Source organism: Liolophura sinensis, chromosome 10, assembly GCF_032854445.1.
Source record: "Liolophura sinensis isolate JHLJ2023 chromosome 10, CUHK_Ljap_v2, whole genome shotgun sequence".
In the NCBI taxonomy this organism is placed as follows: Eukaryota; Metazoa; Mollusca; class Polyplacophora; order Chitonida; family Chitonidae; genus Liolophura; species Liolophura sinensis.
The window spans coordinates 22,628,564-22,652,969 of record NC_088304.1 but is presented as its reverse complement, the minus strand read 5'-3'; the positions used below and the strand labels follow the sequence as shown (position 1 = coordinate 22,652,969).

At 39.4% G+C, this 24,406-nt stretch overlaps 1 protein-coding gene across 1 annotated transcript in view; it reads left to right on the top strand.

Moving 5' to 3' along the window:
- Window positions 1-1,356: 1,356 nt before the first annotated feature.
- Window positions 1,357-24,406, top strand: part of LOC135476243 (G protein-coupled receptor kinase 3-like) — a 95,744-nt gene continuing 72,694 nt past the window's right edge. The window contains exons 1-3 of the mRNA XM_064756194.1: window positions 1,357-1,601; window positions 2,996-3,072; window positions 14,419-14,492. Of these exons, the coding sequence (XP_064612264.1) occupies window positions 1,489-1,601; window positions 2,996-3,072; window positions 14,419-14,492 (264 nt within the window). The 5' untranslated portion in view covers window positions 1,357-1,488. The remainder of the gene's footprint in view (window positions 1,602-2,995; window positions 3,073-14,418; window positions 14,493-24,406) is intronic.

The window sequence follows — 24,406 nt, the reverse complement described above, 5'->3', positions numbered from 1 at the left end:
TTTAGGATATAACTGCATGGCTGGTTGGCTCAAACAGCTGATAAAGCTCTGACAAATGAGGCTGTGTATATCGTCTTCGCACTCCGTTTTTCTCCAACCATAAAGTTGATAGTCCTATGATAAAGACTGTGAGAAACTCATGTCACGGATAGACCTATGTTCAGAAAGCAAAACATTCTTAATCACGAATGCTGGTTTGTAAAACTGTGTCATGAATGGGATTGGTGATTGGATTTTTTTTTTTTTTTTTTTTTTTTTTTTTTTTTTGATTGGTGTTTTACGCCGTACTCAAGAATATTTCACTTATACGACGGCGGCCAGCATTATTGTGGGTGGAAATCGGGCAGAACCCGGGGGAAACCCACGACCATCCGCAAGTAGCGGACAGACCTTCCCACATACGGCCGGAGAGAAAGCCGGCATGAGCTGGACTTGAACTCACAGCGACCGCATTGGTGAGAGACTCCTGGGTCATTACGCTGCGCTAGCGCGCTAACCAACTGAGCCACGGAGGCCCCTTGGTGATAGGAAGTAAATGATGTCATCGTCGCAAGAAGAAGTATAGGTGACGTCACTATATCCGGCTGCATGAGCCTGGATATGTATAACGTGGTAGGCCTATATGCGAATAGATTTGTTGGAAATTAATTATTTAACATAGTGTGAGTTATGCGCTCAGTTTGTTTTAGTCGTGCTGTGATTATATCAGAATAGGCCTTCATGCATATCCGTTTGCATAGTGTTTTTGATTTTATTTTTTCTGCCACCATCGAATCTATTAGAATTAATAGGAGCCTAATATTTAAAAATCCGTTCACTTATTTTGAATTATTGAATTTTTATTTATTAAATTTTCAATTATGAATTTTTAGGCTTATATGGTGGATTTGGTAGAATTACGCGTGCAGTATACATACTTATAGTTGTGCGTAATGACCTGTAGTAGACATATATATATATATATACATATATATCCCCGATCTGTTGGTACACATAACATTACACCAATCTGTATATATACAACCCTAGCGCGAGTATACATTATAAGGCCGAGCAAATATCACAATCACAATACGAAATCTAGAACACAAAGAGCCGACAGCTATTTATAACTGAAGATTTGACAAAGAAGAAATGACAATTTGGCCTCGATCTCTCCTGTACGCGACTACCAAATTTAGCAAGTCCATTTTACGGCAACGCGGAAATATATAAAATCTGGTAGAGCCTACGACATGAATATTAATGAGTTTGGAGCTCATTGCGATTCTGGGTTTGCTGTGCACTGGTAGGGTACCATATCGTGCTTGTGTGTCTACCCATGGCTGCTGTGTTTACCAGGCAGGATTTCCCGTGTATACCATGGAATTGAGATCGTGATTTGTTCCTCTTCTAGCAAATATTTTATTCGCTCGGCTGCGTGGATCGTGAAGCTGTAAATTTCAAGGGGAACAGTGGTCGTAAGAGTTTGTCTTTCTGCTAGCCAAAATGGCGGACTTGGAAGCTGTGCTGGCCGACGTCAGCTATCTAATGGCCATGGAAAAGAGTAAATCGACTCCTGCCAATCGAGCTAGTAAGAAAATCGTCCTGCCAGACCCCAGGTAAGTGAAAGGACTTGGTGATGGAACACATAGATGTGGGGTTATGTCACAGGGGTGGCAGAGTTGACGGTAGTTATGCAGTGGTGTAGGGTAGAGCTATTGTAGCTAGGCTCGGTTGTCTCAGCTTATGCTGGCAGCGATGTAGTGGGCTAGCCTGCTAGGATCGGGCTGGGAAGATGTACGATCCGCTCTGCAACTAGCCTTAGCACAACCCTCAATCACCATTGATTTTACACCAGCCTGTGTGAGATCGTCCTGTACACTGAAAGAGAGGGAGTACATACAGGAGCTTTAGACATTACCACATATGATCAGGAAAAATGCCTCCACGAAGTCATTCTGCATTTCATTTAAATTTTTCTACACCCACTGCTCATTACATGTATATGGCCTTGTCTAGTCAGTTAGACAGTACGTCTAACAAAGATCCATTCTCCAAATTTTGGATATTTTCCTAACTGCACGTTGAACTTGCGTAACATTTCTTACCTAACTTTTATTCAGTGATATTGTTGGTGTAAAATATCCATTTCATTAGGCTAGCCTTGGGCTATGGTTACTTACATGTGTGTTTTAGCTCTGCATGTAAATTGTCATGTGTATGTTTACTAACCCTCTTCTATGGATGAAATCATGAGTAATAAAAGTATTATCCCGGTTTTCGTTTTGCCCCTTCCCACCCTCTCCTTTCAAAGCTTGTGAGAATGTGACAATATAAGTCATCAACACCTCTCATTTGGCAATTTGCACAGCCCAACGTTCCTAAAAAAATCAGTTGTCTTCCACGTCTGTATGTTACATGTGGGAAAGTTCATCAGTAACCTGCCAATGGCCAGTGGTTCTCCCCGGGCACTCTAGTTGTCTTAATCGCTCTGATTGCTCTGACGTTAGGCTTGGCAAAGGTTTTGTTCTGCCAAGGATGGTCCCAGATCAACATCAGAGTGTGCCCGATTTAAATACCTGATGCAGTTCCCATGGCAGCTTGTCACAGCGTTCAAGGTTAAAATTACACATCTAATACATCTCCGAGTTCCTTTTCTTTTCATCTGTTAATTTAATTGCCAGACTACATAAGTCAGTTATTTCCTAATCTACGCTGTTTCCAGAGATTCCTTGGCGATGCTCTGGGCAATGACTGTATAGACATGCATCCTGAAAGTGTTTGACAAGGGCAGGTAACTGCATCAGGTTTTTAAATGGGGTCCACTCTGACGCTGGTTTGAGGGCCATCCTTTGCCAAGCAAAATTTTGCCAATTCTAATGTCAGAGCAGCCTGGTGCTATAGTTGCGTCCACCCATGATACTGACTGTCATTGTATAAGTTGAAAATTCTTGAGTGTGGCGTAACTTAAACAACAAGCAAATAAATAAATAAACGTGTCTCTTTCTTGTAGTGTTCGCAGTGTCATGCATAAACACCTCATGAAAATGGTGGAAGTAACCTTTGATAAAATCTTCGACCAAAAACTTGGTAAGTATACCTATATATATAAGTGATTTCTAAAGGTGCAGCGGCTGTGGGCATAAGTCATGGGAGAGTATTACACATGTGTAACATAGTTATGTTTATAAAGACAACAGTACAAATTATACATACATGAACGCACACCTGTACATATATATATATATATATATATATATATATATATATATATATATATGTATATATATACACACATGTATATATGTATACTTATTTAATATGTATATACTGTATACATGTATGTGATACATAACATTTTCAGCTTGGACCACAGGTATCATCATGTTGTGTAGCAGGCCTTTATTTGATAGTCATTTGAGTGAAGTAATCCCAGCAGTTAAATTTATATGAACACAGGTGTGTGTATATATAAAGAAATATATGTATATATAATATTGTACATGTAGGCCTATATATATTTAGCTACAGTTGCAGGCTTAAATCTGACCATCATCACTGGAGTGATACACTTGTACAGGTAATCCAAGTGTGCTGCCAAACACCCAAAACAGCCATAGACAACTGTGTGTTTGACTTCCTTGTCAGATTAAGCCTCAGGGTGTCTTTATTATGCCTACCTAGTAACAATACAATTCTAGTACTTACATGTACCTGTATGTATGTATGTATATATACGCATCAGTGGTTTGTGCGTGGGTCGCACATTTACCGCTTCCTTGTTCCTACTGTCAATGATCTGTAAGGTTGACATGCAAGATACACCATGAGCAGATAGCAGGGGAGTTTCGAGTTTGTACTCTTTCATTGTTGAAGGTAGAAAAAGTCCAATTGTATCATGTGACCTGTCAAAATTGTTAGGCAACTATATTTGATCACATTCATTATAACATAGGCATCTGTAAAAAGTGTCATGATAAGTAATTTCGGGTGGAGGAATGATAGAGAAGGCTGAGAATCTGAATGTTTGTGAACTTCAGAAGTTCCTGAAGGAACGAGGTGTCATTTGTACCTCTGGAAAAGGATAAGACATGTGATTAGTAAATTAATGTCAACAAAGATTGCCAAACTTTTTTCCTCATTCATGTGACACAGTAGGACTGTTTTTACCTTTGATGACAAAAAGAGTTCCAACCCGAAACTCCCCTATTTTCACAAATTTGGATGAGGACAGAACTCGTCTGCTGCTGTAGTGAAAGTCTGTGGCCGATTGTACCGAAGTGGTAACTATAGGTGGCATCGACCCAGAGCTAGAAATCAAAAAGGGTAGGGGCCTAAGTATAAGTACTCTCTTTAGAAAAAAAAAGAGGGCAGGGAGGCGCTTTTCATTTCCTGTCTATTTTAAGGTCTTGTACTTTTCAGGGATGGGATGCACCAACACTCTAAAGGATGCTTGTCGCACTGATATACAAAAATATGGTTCAATCTCAACCTTGGGCACGGAACCCTTGAGACTCCTTTTTTGATGTCCATTTTTTGGTGGAGATTGTTGTGGTAATTAGCAGATGAATTAAACAGCATTTATCATGCAGGGATATGAATATAAGAACATTCATTTGTTGGTCTCACAAGTATAGATTTAGGTAACCTGCGACATCATATTATATGGTACCAACTTCTAAATGTCTTCACGGATATATCTGGCTACACATGGCAAGCCACTACTGTTCCCTTTACACTGATGTTGTGTACCAGTATAAACTTATAGGTGAACGTGTTCAGTTGTTCTGGATGAATGAATGGTTATGGCTTAACGCAGTGATCACAATATTTCAGTCGTATCACGGAGATCAGTTGCATGTATTCACAGTTTGTGTGGCATTCTGTCGTGGGCTTTATTCATTTGAGTTCAGTTGGTTAGCACGCTAGCGCAGCGTAATGACCCAGGAGCCTCTCACCACTGCGGCCTCGTGAGTTCAAGTCCAGTTATGCTGGTTTCCTCTCCCGCCGTACGGGAGAAAGATCTTTCAGCAACCTGCAGATGGTCATGGGTTTCCCCCAGGCTCTGCCCAGTTTCTTTGCACCATAATGCTGGCTGACGTCTTGAGCATGGTGTAAAACACCGTTCACATAAATAAACCATTCATTCAATATCATTTGCCTGCCACCAGTGTAGCATACACTCTCTACTGAATAAACAGTTAGTCAGATATTTGCCAGAGGTTGATGGTTCAGAATGACACTCCGGTATTTTTCTATCAGCCATAAAGCAACCAGGATGGCATAGGTGAAAAATGCTTCAGTACATTACTAAAGCTCAGTCAGGTAAAAATATCAACAAGGTTAAGAGTTCACACTGTGTCTGTGGCTAACAGCATACTGTCACAACAACATAGAAAGTGAGGGTGACATTACGCTGGTCTTCATTATGAACACATTCGAATTTTCATTGATTATGGAATAGAAATTAAGCATCCTGGTCTGTTAGACAAGATTGCATGTCATCTCTGTCTTGGATGTCACCTGTGACCCCAGCCAGCGGGCTCCTGTGATATAGTGTGACTCACACAGGTGATTTGGCAGATACATACGTGTAGACCATCACTAATTATATGTGCGTTGGGCGTAATCCGACCAACCTTCTTGTATTTAGCAAGAGGTATGATAATCACAGACAGCATCTAGCATCATGGCTGTAGGAAACAGGGCAGAGTCTGCGGTAAACCCAGTCTATTAGAATCTTTATATTCAATTAATAGCATATGTGTTATATTTGATAGTAGTAGTGGTTTGTTGCAGTAGCAGAATACATTCTAGTATCACTCAGACAACAGACTTTGTGTTAAACATAACATTAATTTTTTGAGTATGGTGTAGAAATGATTACTGTTTTCTTGTTCGTTACGGAGCCTGATTGAATAAGCTGTCTCCAGTGAAACAGAGCCTCTAATAAGTACTGAGGTTCATGTACGGTATGATGTGGTGTTAAACCATAATCGTTCAATCATGTACAGTTTGGCATGCAACAAAGCATTATCAGAAGGATATAAATACAGTAAAATGATAGCAACACTTATAGTTTCTCGGATAAGAAATTAAGCAAATTTTACTGAAAAAAAAAACACCAAAAAAGAAAAAAATCTTAAGTTTCCATATAATGTGGACAAATCAGTCACTATCAAGTAAAGTTTGTCACTTCAAAAATGCTGAAATTTAATAGGTGAAATACTGTAATTTACTTGCTGGAGAGCTAAAATGTGAGCTCTTCAAATGTAAATCTTCAGGCTGATTGAGACTGACAAACTGCTGTCTCAGATTGTTTCTTGGAGCACAGTTGATTGAGCAAGACTCACGCCTTGTGTTCGGTCAGATCAGGTAAAATGTGAGCGCTTGCATGAACTTGAGGTAGAAAATCAACATTGATAAGTGGTATGAAATTGTCCCTACATGACAAACTATAGTCTCCTGGATTGTTTCAAGGAATGGAATTCATTTAGCTCCTGATGTGTTTAAAAGTTTACGATATCAGAGTGTTTTAATAAACGATGTTTCCATCAAGAATCATGGATTCTTGAATAGTTCCTGTTACATTCCATGTCCCACATATGATGCGTCTCCTTGGGCATTAATCACCCATAAAATCTTAATTTCTTCGGAGATTTGGTGTGATCAATTGACAAATGGATATGAATCATAAGCTGGGGGTCTGTATTTCTTCAGATGGAGCTGTCTTCTACAGGTTTTTGTTTATTGTGACAAACGGTCAGTTCTTTCGTTTTGTGCTTTGTACAATGCTTACCATGATTTTCATGTGTGAAAAAAAAAAAACAGCTCTTGAAAAACAGCTGCATATTCCAAATCTTCAACCATTTCAACCTCTAAAATGCTTTTCTTGGTGGAATTTATATGCCACTAAAATGATTAGTTTGTGTATCTAAACATGCAAGCTTCATTAAACTGCAAATTATTTTTCAACCCTACATGTATATTTTCTCTGACAATGTTTTGAAATATTGGTTGCTGAGGTGGTGGACATGGTTGAAGAAATAGGGTATATGAAATACTGTACATACACTCTAAGGGGTAGTGATTCTTCCAGAATCCTGAGAAATAAATGTGAAGTTGAAAAAAAGGGCCATGATGATTCTTTATGTATGATTAGTTAACAGTGTTTGTCAAATCTGTAGCCACCTCTGAATCTGTTGCTAGGAGACAACTAATAACTGATGATTGGCTGGCCTGAAAAAAAATTAAAATTGCGCGGATTGAAATTAATATTTTTTCGACTGCTTGTGCATTGATTGAAAGAAAGAAAAAAGCTTTTGGAGAGAATCTATACCCTCTTTAAGTCCCAAAAATATAATACATGGATAAAACAATTACAGACTTTCCTTCGACATTGTTGGAGATTGTTTCAAATTTTGCATCTGTCATACTAGGGCTTGCCAATAACACATTCATTCTCAGTCATTGTCTCTTTCACAACTCAGTACAGGTGGAAATGTTTTTTAAACCCTATTTTTTTTTATATCTGTCTAAACAACAAAGTAAACATCGACTATTACAGAATTGTTACATTGGATACAATAACATGTACAATGTATTTTATCTGCAGTCAGACTACAAATTTTTACATGTACACTTCTGTGTCAGTACTAATGTCTGCAGCCATGTCTTTGACACAGAGGATGAAAGTCACAAATACAAGATGTTTGGCACATGGAAACATAAAAAATAGTCATCGCTGAGTGAATTTGCGATTTCAGCATTTCATGGATACAAGAGCTATGCGTAGATGTTACTAAACTGGTGCATAGTTCTGGGAACATTGCTGGGGCCCGTCTAACAAAGCGATTTCAGGCATTTTAATAGACTAAAATTTTAATTCAAATCAAACTTATAGATATTTGCATGATGTCTGTAATATTGTTGTCTGCTCATTCTGTGAAGTGATAGTAGAATGACAGCCATGTTGGAACATTCAGCTGCAAATATTTTGTTTTCTTCTCAAAAACTAGCCTTGTGTTATGTCATGTGTCGGGTAATAAGGGAGGTAATTCAGAACAGGAACCTGCGGGTGGAGTCTGGGTTTCCCCCGGACTCTTTTTTCACCCATCATAATGCTGTCTGCCACTGTTCTAAGTGAAACATTCTTGTATGAAATAAATAGTCATATAGAGTGTCCAAAAATGGTCCACCTTTTTATAATGTTTTTCCTCAGTGGGCCTCTGTGGCCGACTGGTTATCACGCCAGCACGTCGCAATGACCTTGGGACCTCTCACCTATGTGGTTGCTATGATTTCAAGCCAACCTCAGCATTCTGTGCAGTCATATGCAGGAATGTCTGTCAGCAACCTACAGATGGTTATGGGTTTGTCTCTGGCTTTGCCTGATTTACTCCCACCATATTGCTGACTGTTGCCATGCCAATGCACCATTCTCCATCAGTGGTGAACATGTCGCAGGCTGGCTGAGGTTCCAGGGGTGACTTTACCGTGGTCTGTTTGAGAGTGGTGGACAAGCCATCAGGGGTTAATAGTGGCATACAAGGAGGCACACCTGTACAGGTGGAGTTTCTGTTGGAGTGTTAAGGGCAAGCTCCCATAAATCACTGAGCTCTTGAAAACAAACAAATTCAGTTTCATGCCTACCACCAGAGCTACCACTCTCTATGGAAAGAGCCTCGGTGAACGGCTCTGTTTAAAACCAGGTGTGATCATCTGGTATTCAGACTTAATGACTCAGGGGCATCAATATGTCTCATCATTGGTTTCACGCCCACTGTTATTTATAATACATTCTCTCATATTTGTCTGGCACTAAGTCGATGACAGTGTCTGCCCACGTACACGGCTACAGCTAACACCGCAGCATCTGGCCTTGCATTTACGTGTGCATGTGCGTGTGCGTACTCAGAGGCATCAATCTGACTTCTGATTTGTATTAATATGGTAACTGTAGATGCTATCATTTAATTGCTGCATTCAGCACTGCAGATGTTTTCAGCAGATTTTCATACACACACAATTACTTGTGCATTATACATGTATAGGCATGTTCAGCTGCATTCCACCGGCCCTGACGGCTCAGTTTGTAGAGCATCAGCTTCTGGGGCGGGAGATCCAGGGTCAGTCCTGGGGTGTGTCACACCTAAGACTTTAAAAGAGGAAGTTGTAGCTTCCTTGCTTGGCGTTCAGCATTAAGGGGAAGTGCAATGACTAGTTGTCCCGTATCAGTATAATAGCTGGGGTGGTGCGCCTTACTTGCCTTCGGTAAGTTGTCTGAGTTAAGCAGCACTACAGTAGATAAATCCGTCCTGCAACAAGGAGGCACATTACATGCAAGGATTCCTTCATCGTCATATGACTGAAAAATTGTTAAGTGCGACTTCAAACCCCAAGCACTCACTTACTCACTCATTCAAGGCCATTCCAGATTTGCCTTTATAACACATTTTATTTTAGGCCTTTATTGGTCTGGTTTTATGAAAGTCCTGTATTATTCTCTTAATATATTTTCCAGAAAGATCGGTGAGCGTTTTGACCAAGAGGTTGAATGTTCGAATCGAGCCCCGGCTAGTTTTACTGCATTTACTCACAGTATAGGATTTCATTATTTATGTGCTTTTGGCGCGGTACTCAAGAACACACTTTATGGAAGGTTTGCTTTATCCATGTTGAGATGGCCTTCATTCATGCGTAAACCTTTAGTGCCCCCATTATATTCCTGAACAGGTACGTTGAACATGTTGCGCTGAACATGGTGCGCATGCAGAAGTATTATAAAATCAATAAAATTCATTCTTCGTGTGAAATGATTTTGTACATTGATGAATATTTACATGCCTGTGGGCACCTGGCATGTTTGGAGGCTGTGTTGGCATGTCAGGCACAATGTGCACGTAACATTCCATTGTCTGGGGGTTCTCTCAGAGCTGTTACCAGTCTCTGGGCACTGCCGTCTTTCTTTATGACCGCATGTATGGTGGATTAATAATTAACTTCTTGTTTCATACCCGGGGACGGTACCAGGTGATGAAGACGGCTATCTGCTAATGACAGCCATATGCTTTAGGGACACACTTTAGAGGACAAATTCTACTCCTCTGTATTACAACAAAGTGAATGGTTAAATGTCAGAACTAGTTGCGATAACAGGTGTGGTACATGCAGAACTAAGAGCTAGTTCCTTGTGACATTCCTCAATTTCCTCAAATTCAACTACATGTATTTCTCATATGAAAGAGTAACATTCATTGTGATTTGTACACGTTTTTAGTTTGATTTTCGTGAAGAAACTACATTCGGTCAGGTTGATCAATTTCAGGGCTTCACAAAACGTATAATTTTCTCAGTCTAGACAGAATAATGCCCTCAGAATATGCATAAAGAAAGACACATAAGACATTTTAGGCCTCTTGTTGTGTCAGAACAGTTGATCATGCATCCATGGAGCTAAGTCTGAGTTTGACAGATTTTAGGCCTCTTGTTGTGTCAGAACAGTTGATCATGCATCCGTGGAGCCAAGTCTGAGTTTGACAGATTTTAGGCCTATTGTTGTGTCAGAACAGTTGATCATGCATCCTTGGAGCCTAGTCTGAGTTTGACAGATTTTAGGCCTCTTGTTTTGTCAGAACAGTTGATCATGCATCCATGGAGCCAAGTCTGAGTTTGACAGATTTTAGGCATCTTGTTGTGTCAGAACAGTTGATCATGCATCCGTGGAGCCAAGTCTGAGTTTGACAGATTTTAGACTCGGTAGGGGCCTTCGTGGCTCAGTTGGTTAGCGTGCTAGCGCAGCGTAATTACCCAGGAGTCTCTCACCAATGCAGTCGCTGTGAGTTCAAGTCCAGCTTATGCTGGCTTCCTCTCCGGCCATAAGTGGGAAGGTCTGCCAGCAACCAGCGGATTGCCGTGGGTTTCCCTCGAGCTCTGCCCGGTTTCCTCCCACCATAATGCTGGCTGCCGTCGTATAAGTGAAATATTCTTGAGTACAGCATAAAACACCAATGAGATAAATAAATATCTTTGATCTTTGATCCGGTAGTTATTAAGGCTGAACCATCCCGTATATTATCGCACACAAAGTTGTAGAACCATTTCCAAAGTTGAGGATGAGGGATACCCTAATTCCTTAACATCTTTGCATATGAAAGAGCAACTTTCAGTGCAATTTATGCACATATGCCTGAAATTAGGTGTTAGTCCAGGAGATCGCCCAACTAAAATGACCACTCATTGGAAAATATGGGCCTTTGGTTCTACACTCCCTGTTTCTTCATTTCTCAACAACTGTGTTTTATTATCTGATTCGTCAGTTCCACCGTAAAATTTATCTTCTGCAAGATAAATAAGTTTTGTATGGTGGGAATTTGGGACCAACTTTTGATATATGTGATGGAATATGGGTGGTCTTAAACAAACATTAAAACGCGCGAATGGCAGTTAGAGCGTCATTGCCCAGTTATTATCACTAAGGCCTCACAAACAGTGAAAGCAGGAGATGGTACAAATTTCATACCTAAAACAGGATTTATACCTGTACATCTCTTGCTGTTGTTTCTGTATTGTTGTAATGGATGAAAATGTGTATTGAACATTTTTCTGTAGATGAAAAATATCATAGAACTGCTATACATGTACATCTAGGAGTGAGTGGTTTGATCCATCCATGCAAGAAACAAAATACACATGAACTACCACATGGTTTAATTGATGGTATTTGCTGGCTTGGAAGTGACACAGTACCATGTATATTTTAGTGCTTCCTCAGCTCTCTGGATACCAGCACCTCTTGTCCCAGGCACGAATTTGTAGCCTTAATTATTTACCGGCATGGCTGGGAAGCAGTAACAGCAGCAGCTGATTCAGATTGGTATCTGGTGTTGTTGACAGTCACAAGCTTGGGGATTCTGTAGCTTCCTGAAAGCTGCACAATCACTCTAGCAGGTGATAGCTGGCCAGTAATTTAGCTGTATAATTCTGCCCAAAGCATGCTGGCACATGCCTGCCCTTGTGGTAGAACATTACACAGTGCTGGTGCGTGTTGAATTGTACATGTAGATACCATATAAGAAATTGTTGAGTGCAATGTTAGACAAGAATTAAGTAAATAAATAACCTGATTATTGGGCAGATAACCATTATTCATGAGCAGATGCCATATCAGTGCTAGATACAGCACATGGGGCTGTAGGTTTTCCCTTGTTGTAGATTTGTATACCAGTGATTAATTAATAATGTATAGCACCTGCACGGTACATGCAACACCAGAATACGAGAAGGGACGGCAAATTTCCAGTTGTTTACAGATTGTTTGTGGAAACATTCAGCCGCTATCAGAATTCTTAATCAGCAGAATGATACGTGGGAAGGTCTCTCGGCAACCTGTGAATGGTTGTGGGTTTCCCCCAGTTTCCGACACTGTCAGTGTGGCTCATTGGTTCATCTGTGGTTCAGAGTGTGTGGTCCAGGGTGTCCCTGTGAGGCATGGTGTCCTGTCAGAGTGGTTCATTGGTTCATCTGTGGTTCAGAGCGTCCTGTGTGAAGTATGGTGTCCTGTCGGTGTGGCTCATTGGTTCATCTGTGGACCCATGGTGTTCTCTGTGGCCCAGGTGTCCTTTGTGGCCCATGTTTTTCCCTGTGGCCCATGTTGTCCCCTGTGGCCCAGGGTTTCCCCTGTGGTCCATGTTGTCCCTTATGGCCCATGTTGTCCCCTGTGGCCCAGGGTGTCCTGTCAGCTTGGCTCATTTGTTGCACTGCTGCTGCATTGCTGATCCACACAGACCGGTAAATCTGCTCCTTATGGTAACTTGAAACCTTATTATTATTCTGAAGAGACACAGGTGCTTTTGGTATACAGTATGTGCTGAGGTGTGTGTAGCTTAATATTCACATTAAGAGGTGAAAAGTTACCTAATACAGCAACCTTCAAACTTGCATGCATGTTACAAAGATTACAAATACTTCAGTTTAAACCCTGTGTATTTCCTGATACATACATGTGCAAACAACCATTTCCCGCAATACCTTTTTTTGCTCTTACTGGTTAAGTTATTGACCCTACTATTGTTGTGTCACACTGGGTATTAACCATGAGATATCCTTACTGAATTGAAAAGTGGAAGTTAAATTATACAGTTTGATAGAAGCAAAGTACTCGGAAGATATGTACCCTCTGTATGTCTGTGTGTCTGTGTGGCAAAACCCTTCTATCATACAGAATAATACATATCCCACTTACATGTATAAAGCTCAAAAAGAAAAATTTTCTTTTAATACTACCAACCATGTATGTAATATACCAGTACATATACATGTATCAGATATCATGTATTGTGGATTCTGGGTCATCAAGCCTTTTCATTGGTTAAAATAACAAACAGTGGCAGCCACTCAATGGATTTTATTCGCTTAAATTGTCAGCAGCAACAAGAAGTCAAGAAATTTATTGCTTGAGAAAAGACAGGGCATGGTGGATAAAGACGAAAATGTAAAAGTTTAATTATCTTTTTTGTGTTGATAATATATTTATCATCATGCATTCTGCCGATCAAGTTGCTGTTGAGAGGTCTCAAAGCTGTCTTTGATAAGCCAGGGTTTAGAAAGTTTTAATTTTGTGAAACAGTGTGCTCAGTTTTTTTGATAGCCTGCCTTTGGTTGTGGACTAAATGGATTTTGTGAAACAGGTCCCAGATCGTGGACCTTAAGGTTTCTCGAACATTTTCCTTGAGATTGTTTTCCTCCTTGACATATTTGTCTCGGAATAAAGTTCATATAATGTTTTTAGCATAAGATGCATTTACATGCATATGTAATACTCAAAAAGAGAATTGCTATTGCTGGAAATACTGGTCCCGAATATACTGCGGCGTTCTGGTTTGAGAATTGAGAACACCTTACATGGATGAAATGAATTCTATAGTTAATTGATGATGTCGTGGTCATCGGGATTACATACATGTAAGGATGTGGTTTTTAATGGATAGACTTTGCAACATGGGTTTACATCTATAATTTATTTATTTGATTGGTGTTTTACTCTGTACTCCAGAATATTTCACTTATACTACGGCGTCCAGCATAATGGTGGGAGGAATCCGGGCAGAGCCTGGGAAAAAACCCTCAGCCTTCCGCAGGTTGCTGGTCGACCCTCTCACTTATATATCTATAATTGCATGCACTGTTTTTCCCAATGCAATATACATGCCTGTTGTCATTTATTGCTGTATAAGAATTTTAGTGGATTTTGTTATAATACGTGTAGCTATTAAAACTATACATGCCCATGTGTTTCAACACCAGCGTTGATCTTGTGGCATGATACTTGCAATGTGTGTATTCCTGAATAAAATTTTTTTGAATACTCTTTTTTCAGTACCCTATTCAAGGATTTCTTTAATAAAAGACTGTTTGGTATTTTTTGTTTTGCTGCAGGATTTCTACTATTCAAGGATTTCTGTAACAATGTGTGCGAGGAGCCAGTACCTCAGCTGAAGTTCTACGAAGAGGTAAGTGATAATCCCTGTTAAGAACGTATCTGTGTGGTTCTTGTGGACGTTTAGGACTGTTTAGGACTGTTCTCAGTGTAGATGTACACTTGTAGTCTGCTATGTTTACCCTGCAATTATACATGACTGCCTGTAACTGGTTGTGGGTTTTCCTCAGTCTCTGCAATCCCGGGTCGAGTCACACGTAAGGCCTTAAAAGAGGAATTTGTAACTTCCTCGTTTGGCGTTCAGCATGAAGGGGATAGTGCATTGACTGGTTTACAGGTATCAGTATAATGGGTCAGGTGGGGCGGCTTTCTTGCCTTCGGTAAAAAGAACGGTGGAAATCTGTCCTGCAACAAGGAGGCACATTACATGCACTCTAAAGATTCCTTCGTCGTCATATGACTGAAAAATTGGAAAGTACGACCTTAAACCCCAAGCACTCTCACTCACTCACTCCTCAGTCTCTGCTTGGTTTCCTCCAACCATAATGCTGGCAGCCCTTGTATGACCAAAATATTCTTGAGTATGGAGTAAAAGACTTTTAAACAAATCAAATCAAATATACCCTAAATGACCCTATATTTCTTCCATGACTAACTTCCTCATTTTTTTTGATTCTGCGAGTTCTACTGATTTTAGAAATGTGTTTTGAGTTTTTCTTTTTTTTTTTTTTTTTGAACACGGGATGATATTCTACTGGAAAAATTTAAGTTTCGGCTTCAAAAATAAAATTTTTTGACATTTATTTGTCTATAAAAATGAACTTCTGTGGGCAAAAGTCATTTAGGGTATATATGTAATGTGGTCCTGAAGGATTTGAACAGTTTCTTTACTGCTCTGATTCCTGTGAGCCTTCTTCATATGACGAGTAATAGGGCATAAGATTTTGGGCCTCGATGTAAACATCACGAAGTTGTTGGAATTTATGTCTGTCTCAATGGGAATACTTGTACCTACCAAGATGAAGTCGTGTAAAATTGTCATCAGTAATAAGGTTGCAGGAGATTCTACTACGGTCACTAGTTTTGCACCCTGTGTGGCTGTCCACAGTACTTTATACATGTAGGTGGTGTTACACAAGGTCTTCAGAGATCACTTACATTTTACCAGTATTGTGAATATAGAACTCCTCTTAAGCTGATTCTGCGGGTTACAATTTAAGCTGCGAGTGAGAACTTGAGTTGCGGCTAAAAAAGTTATGAGACACAGGTGGTAATAGAGAGAAACCATCTGGTGTCTATATATATATATATATATATATATATATATATATATATATATATATATATACACACTGAGTAGAAAGGTACAAAATGTCATATACATACATGTACATGTAGGTGTTCATTTTTTAGCAAAAAATTAAAGAATTTCTCAGCTTCACCGTTATGAATTTTTCAACCATTGGTCAAAGTGTCAGCACTGACGTTTTCCAGAAGTTATATCTCTACTGAATTTTACAAAAGTGGATTACCCGCTTTTGTTATATTAGAGAGGTTCTATTCTAGGAGATTTTAGTTGAAAAAAAAAAAGAGTGCTATTTCCATCATAGGAAGGGGATGGCCTATTTGGTGTTGACGTTCGTCTGTTGGAATCTCTGGCAGCATTGATAAAACTAGGGGAACATCTGAAGATCCGCACTCCATAAAGTCGGCCATTTAGTAATTACTTTGTGTCCCTTAGACTTGACACTGGTGGAAGTGCTCAATACGGCCACAGTAGATTAAGGCCAAATCAGTTTAATTTTTGTCCGCAGCAAATGTTTATATTAATTAATTAAAAATGATTTTCTAAATGTAAAATACCCACTGAAGCAGTTTCATTGCTGTCTTTTTTTCCTTGATGCAAAGCTCATAAATGTTGATAGTACTCCAGTGAAAAAAATATTTTCTAAAATGTTGTCAGCTTCTGTTTTGACATCTTACCCTGCCCCCCCCACCCCCCCACAAAATAGTTAAACAACACCCAAAAAAGTGTATATATACAGTTTTATTGTCATTATGAATTGTTACGACACAGCTGATAAGGGCTGTCCCAATCATTTTCAGCCCTGGTGCCCTCGTGATTCTTTTGGTTTTGTACATGGTTAGCACTTGTTACTTCCCCTAGGGGTAAAATCCCAGACAGGCTTCACCAGAAGATGCTCTCCTTGCACAAGAAAGCCAGGCTTCTTTGAGTGAATCCAGGCCAGTTTGATTGGCCATGAGCAGTATCTCTGCTATGCCGAAACTTGATGTTAAATCGGATGTATAGATATATATTGTAGGTCAGTGTTTAATACATGGGCAATATTGGAGAGTAAAGTTGTATATTTAAAAGGAATTTTGTGATCATGGGTTGTCCAGTTTGCTCGTTAGCGAATATCTGTATGCATCAGCTTCTCCATGGATCTAAAAGCATTAGTAATTTCATTGGCCCAGTCCATCTGTTCAATCGGTCAGTTCATAGAAACTGTGTCGCTGGTGTTCAGTCATAAAATGGGCAAACTCATTGATTACATAACGTACTGCTGTGGGTCATCTGTCTGGTCTTGAAGAGAGTCAGGACTTCGATTGTCAGCGCTGTCCCATCCCTGGGTCTTTAACGCTGTCAGACCCCACCTAGCTTGCGCCTTTCAGTTGATTGCAAAACAGATCTCCAGTTGCTGGAGAGAGAAGACAGTTGACGACTTTGCATTAAATCAATAGCAAACTCTTTCGCAACATTGTTTGTCGCTGCGCAAAAACAGGTTTACTTTGAGGAATAGTTTGTGTCTGGGATGCTAGCCTGAGCAGAGATCAGCGAGCATTCATTGAATAAGCAAACTGCGCTGGGCCAAAACTGGTTAACTGTATCAATCAGGAAGCGCAGGAGTGGGCTTGGGAACTGCATTGAATGCTTGAGACCTGCCAAGTAGAACGATCAGCAGTCGACCCTAAGTCTGACCCTAAGCCGTCTTCTCTACATCAGTTTATCTTGTTCTATGGACGGCTTAATGGATGCATGGTAACAAGGAATCAAACCTGCGGTTGGGGTGCCAAGGGTGTACAGTATGAACTATATACATGTACATGTATGTAGTGCGTGGAGGCATTTGGGGCCAGGCCAACAAGATGGCAGTTGCCATGACCATTCTCATGTCCGACTGCCATGCTGTTATTATAAATTCCAGTAACATTGTAGCACAGTTCCAACATGGTTGTAACAGTTCAAGGAAGGTTATGACACAGTTCAAGGAATGTTATAAACACAGTTCCAGCTGGCCTGTAACAGTTCATGGAAGAATATAATACAGTTCAAGGAAGGTTGTAACACAGTTCCAGCAAGGCTGTAACAGTTCATGGAAGTATATAATACAGTTCAAGGAAGGTTGTAACACAGTTCCAGCAAGGCTGTAACAGTTCATGGAAGTATATGATACAGTTCAAGGAAGGTTGTAACACAGTTCCAGCAAGGCTGAAACAGTTCATGGAAGTATATGATACAGTTCAAGGAAGGTTGTAACACAGTTCCAGCAAGGCTGTAACATTTCATGGAAGGATATAATACAGTTCAAGGAAGGTTGTAACACAGTTCCAGCTAGGCTGTAACATTTCATGGAATGATATACAGTTCAAGGAAGGTTATAACACAGTTCCAGCTAGGCTTTAACAGTTCAAGGAAGGCTGTAACACAGTTCCAGGAGGGTTCTCCCACAGTTCCAGAACAGTTTGAATACACAGTTCCAGCAATTTTGTAATGCGGTTGAGTTATAATTTTCTCAAAGTTCAAATACTTTTATCTGGAGAGTTCCAGCAAGGTTGTAATACAGATCTAGTGTACATATACAGAGAGATTCCAGTTTACATTTGTAATCCCAAGTCTTTCCATGTCAAGTACATGAAGGACGTGCTGAAATGTGCGATCTGTTGTACGTGCTATAACTTGTGAATTTTGATGGACACTTTCAGGATTGTTTTCAGGATATTGTGTTTTACTGACAAGCTTTTTATATAATATTTATTTATTTATTTATTTGATTGTTGTTTTTACGCCATACTCACTTATACACTTATTCAACAGCGGCCAGCATTATGGTGGGAGGAAAGCGAAGAAACCCACGACCATCCACAGGTTGGCAGACCTTCCCACTTTCGGCTAGAGAAGAAGCCAGCATGAGCTGGACTTGAACTCATTTTATATAATAAATTTTACAATACTCACAATAGTTTTGGTATGAATTTTTGAGTCACAGATCACTGTTGTGATCCAAATGGGGAGATTTATGACAAGTTTTGTCTAAAGTTAATATACTGATTTCATGAAAAAAAAAACCTGGGTAAAAGGTCAAGAATTTGTCTCCTTTGCCTTACGTGTAGTTGATTTATTTTCATTTATTTAGTTAGCCTGATGAACAATGTATTATCAGACAAAATCTTGATATTTCGTGGATCAACCTTTGCCTGGTTTTTGTTGACTTCCTAGAAATGAATCAAACTTGGTAGGGTGCATGCTGACCTGGTTTTGGTGTCATTGACTGATTTATTCCTGTCATTTGATCTGAAGAGCCAGTGCCTGTCTTTACCCACCTACTAAAATCTGAACTTGGCCTTAAACTTTCATGTAAAATCGGCTGACTTTCTAGATATATTAAAGCTCGACATTAATTGGCGGTGACATTTCCAAACTCTACTAGCGTGGGTGGATGATCATTTTGTCATGGGTAAGAGAAGGCAAACTCATGGAGCAGGTGAGCGCTTGGAAATGGCCTCACAGACATGACAACATGTCAGGTTTATTCTGATTCCCACAATCCCTGGTTGGGGCATACCAAAGACTTGGTACTGCCTCGCTTGATGCTCAGCACGGCGAGGCTGGAACAAGGAAACAGGACTGGTTGGCCCAGTGTCAGTGTAATGGGACTAGTTGGATTGTCATGCCTGGTATCTTTGGCATGATACTTCTGTGACGGCAGCACTTTGGTGGCACTGACTTGCTTTGCCACAAGAAGACACAATATATGTACTCAGACCTAATGACTCCTCGGCGTCATATGACTGGCAGATATGACTGACTGACAGATAAGTACGAGGTAATACCCCAAGCATACATGTACATATGTAAACATTCTGATTTCCCAGGTATTCATATAGACAGCAGTATGAATGACCAGAAATACTTTAAATGACCTAAAATTTCGCCCATAGAAGTGCCCTTCTGGAGGCAAATAAATGTTACAAAATTTTATTTTTGGTGCTGAAACTTACAATTATCAAGTAGAGTATCATTCCATGTTCCTAGCAAACCTCAGGACACCTTTCTAAACTCAACAGAACTCTCAGAATCAGGACAAATGGGCAGGTTAGTCATAGATGATATTTTTATTTATTTAAGGTTCGTGTACAGTTGTACTAATTGTACTACATGCACGTACATGTATACCCAGTTTTCAACCATTTTGCAGGTGCTTGAAAAAGCAAGTTTTGTTAGCAATAGTTATTTCTTGTTGACTAAGAGAACAAGTATTGTTGGAGTAGTTACGTCTTCTATCTGTTGTTGGAAATTAGAAAGTTTAAAAAAAAAAAGTTAGAAAGCTGTTTTTATCTAAAGCCTTCACACCCCAACCACCCCTCCCCCACCCCCACCCCAATATAGTTTCTGTGGCCGTCCATCCAGACATACTCAGTAGTGCTGTTTTGCTGACACGTCTGGCTGTTACAACACAGTACATGCATTCTGTGATATTATCACATTGAACGGTTATCTGACAAATACAGTCAGTATGATGATGAAGTATGCCACGGGGAAATCACATGAACTCAGTTTGTGTTTTGCTATCACCATATTCACACAATGCTGTCTAAAGATTTCCATCAATCTATTTTTGTGTACATTATTGCCCCCTTTCATCATTTCCTTTTATACTTAAATTATAGTGTGTGCATGCTAGAACTTTCACTTGTGTATGAAATTTAATTCTTTGCTAGACTTTTATTTTGATAAACAAATACAGACAACCATTATAAACTAGTAATCATTTATTTGTGTATTTTTCTCTGGTATTCTAACTCCCTACTGTTAATGAAACAAACTCTGCAGAATATTCTATGGCAAATATTCTAGGACATTATTAATATAAAATCTTAATGGTATAAAATTTAGTATAAATGATAAGTAGAATACTGCATAATGATGTTTGAATACCCTTAATATTGTTCTTGTGAAAGAGTGAGGGAGTGAGTGCTTGGGGTTTAATGTCATACTCTTGTGAAAGATAAATAGGTGTTAAAACCCACTTTCATCCATTGATGTGTAATTGTAGTCAAGTTTTACCTGATTTACTGTCCTAAAAAAATGCTGTATGTCTCTAATTCTTGTTACAGCATCAAGTGGTAAAAGATAAATTTTACTATGATTTCCCGTGTGAAGTTTTCTTCCAGCGTTTCCAAACCGTGCTTTGTGCGAATTTTTAATCGCAGATTTGTTTGCTGAACAACGTGTTCCTCATTACTGCACTGATTACTGTGAGACAACAACAACAGAATAAGTATTTACTGAATATGAAAGTCAAGGAAGACAAAGCTTGGAAGAGTTGTTCATTTCCAAGTTTTTATTGTGACGTATCATATGCGTTATACAGTACATGTATGTCCTTTCTTGTTGTACAAGTATACTTTGATGCAGTTGTAAAGCCCCACTATTGTTTTACATGTGTACATTGTTACAGTTGTGAAGCAATCATGTTGTTTTACATGTGTACATTGTTACAGTTGTGAAGCACTCATGTTGTTTTACATGTGTACATTGTTACAACTGTGTAGCCCTCATGTTTTTTTTTACTTGTGTGCATTGTTACAGATGTTAGGCCAAAACATTGTTTTACATGTGTGCATTGTTGAACAGTTGTGAAGCCTTCATGTTGTTTGACATGTGTACAATGTTACAACTGTGTAGTCCCCATGTTGTTTTACATGTGTAAATTGTTACAGATGTTAACCCAAAACTTTGTTTTACATATGTGCATTGTTACACAGTTGTGAAGCCTTCATGTTGTTTGACATGTGTACATTGTTACAACTGTGTAGCTCCCATGTTGTTTTACATGTGTAAATTGTTACAGATGTTAAGCCAAAACTTTGTTTTACATATATGCATTGTTACACAGTTGTGAAGCCTTCATGTTGTTTGACATGTGCACAGTGTTACAACTGTGTAGCCCCATGTTGTTTTACATGTGTAAATTGTTACAGATGTTAAGCCAAAACATTGTTTTACATATGTGCATTGTTGAACAGTTGTGAAGCCACCACATTGTTTTACATGTGTACATGAAGACATTTGAAGTGGGACAACAGGGTCAGGTCACTATGGTTTATCTTCCCCCAGATATTTAGAGCCATGACCTAGATTGCCCGAGGTAAATATTATTGAAGCTTGCCTGTTGGTAAGTTGTGGTGGCAGCTTTGGGTTCTGCTTCATAGGCTGGTTTTCATGGTAGATTAAGGAGAAAACCACAGGGTGCCTGCTCGCCAGGATTCCCCAGCCAGTCAGTCACGCCCCGATATCATCCAACATATGTTTTGGTTCCTTTTTTAAGTGCGACAATAAAAAGAAACACTTCAGTGCAAGATTACTCTCAAACACAACGTCATAGATTTTGAAATAAAACATTAATCTTCAGCAACTGTTACCAAATGGTTATTATGTTGGTAGAAGAAAACAAAAAATAGGAAATGAAAACAGAGAAAATGAAAATGAGGAAAGTGTTCTGTGTAGAGTACATGTAAACCAGGTTAAGTAGAAGCTACAGTAGCAGAGTTCTTCGCACTGAAAGATATTGCGTGGGTGTCTGGTGAAAGGTATGTGTGTCTTGCAAGAGGAGGTAGAATCTGACAGGTGAGGCGAAGGTGAAGGAGATCTTAGGAAGGTGCGTGAGTGATGGCGACATCTTAAGAAAGTGTAGGGTAAAATAAACGTATCCAAGACGTCTTAATCAATGCAGTCCGTGTTATGTTCTTCATGGTTTATCTGAATTGGACATACCTGGAGTTTATCTGAATTGAACATATCTGGAGTTTGTCTGAATTGAACATATCTGGGGTTTATCAGAATTAGACATACCTGGGGTTTATCTGAATTAGACATACCTGGGGTTTATCTGAATTAGACATACCTGGGGTTTATCTGAATTGGACATACCTGGGGTTTATCTAAATTTGGACATACCTGGGGTTTATTTGAATTAGACATACCTGGGGTGTATCTGAATTGGACATACCTGGGGTTCATCTGAATTAGACATACCTGGGGTTTATCTGAATTGGACATACCTGGGGTTTATCTGAATTGGACATACCTGGGGTTTATTTGAATTAGACATACCTGGGGTTTATCTGAATTGGACATACTTGGGGTTTATCTGAATTAGACATACATGTACCTGGGGTTTATCTGAATTAGACATACCTGGGGTTTATCTGAATTAGACATACCTGGGGTTCATCTGAATTAGACATACCTGGGGTTTATCTGAATTGGACATACCTGGGGTTTATCTAAATTGGACATACCTGGTGTTTATCTGAATTGGACACACCTTGGGTGTATCTGAATTGGATACACCTGGGGTGTATCTGAATTGGACATACCTGGGGTTTATCTGAATTGGACATACCTGGGGTTTATCTGAATTGGACATACCTGGGGTTTATCTGAATTGGACATACCTGGGGTTTATCTGAATTGGACATACCTGGGGTGTATCTGAATTGGACATACCTGGGGTTTATCTGAATTGGACATACCTGGGGTTTATCTGAATTAGACATACCTGGGGTTTATCTGAATTAGACATACCTGGGGTTTATCTGAATTTGACATACCTGGGGTTTATTTGAATTAGACATGCCTGGGGTTTATCTGAATTAGACATACCTGGGAGCCTCTCGCTAATGCAGCTCATGCTGGCTTGGTTTCTGGTCGTACATGGGAAGGTCTGCCAGCAACATGCAGGATGGTTTTGGGTTTCCTCCCACCACAATACTGGCCTCCCTAATATAAGTGAAATATGCTTGAGTACAGCGGAAATAAAATAAAACAAAATATATACTTGAATTTGAAATGTTTGAAACATGCCTGGTGTTAATCTTTGAGATTTTTGAACTGAAGTCATGATCCGCATGCATTGTTTTGCACTATTCTAAAAAATTATTTCCTATTTTACACCTCACCAGTATTAAAGTGTCAGGCTTAAGTCAAAATTTAAAATGTTGTCACAATGCTTAGTTCATGGTTTCAGAATTTCGTTACACGTTTGTCTGAAGATAACATTGATGAGGTGGTCAAGATTTAATTTACAGAGCTTGAAAATATGCTCTGAAATCATATTTCACATTCTGACTTAAATCAAAGCTGGTTTTGTGGAATCTGCGATCATGTCAAAGGAGCACATGTAGGATTCAAACCTTTGGTTACTCATCGCTTTTTGGACAGTGGAATCGAGTACTGTGCATTACCATACACGTAGAGTTGTACATCATACGGAAAATGTCCAGCTGATCTTGACAGAGGAGATGCAGGGAATTCAAGCGTCATGTTGTACTGCTCTGTCAGCAAGACAAGTAACCAGGTGCAGTAATAAAGCTGGAATTTCCCCAGTGACTAATTTTGTACATTTGCATGAATCTGCAAACTCTGCTGATCTGATAAAGGTGTTTTGAGGTTTGTTAGGAAGCAAGGGGTACACAATGTCCCATTGGAGAAATGCTTGTATCAGCTCCAAAAGTAATATTTTATGACATTTAGTGCCATTAAGAGTGCAGTTGTAGTGTGAAGTTTTTAATCCATAGTACTAAAATTTAAGTTTATGGTGTAGCTAATGTAAAGGGTAAACTGGGTTTATACATACACATGCATGTTACCATTATGTATTGCAAATTATTGTTGTGAGGGAGTTGTAACGCTCACTTGGT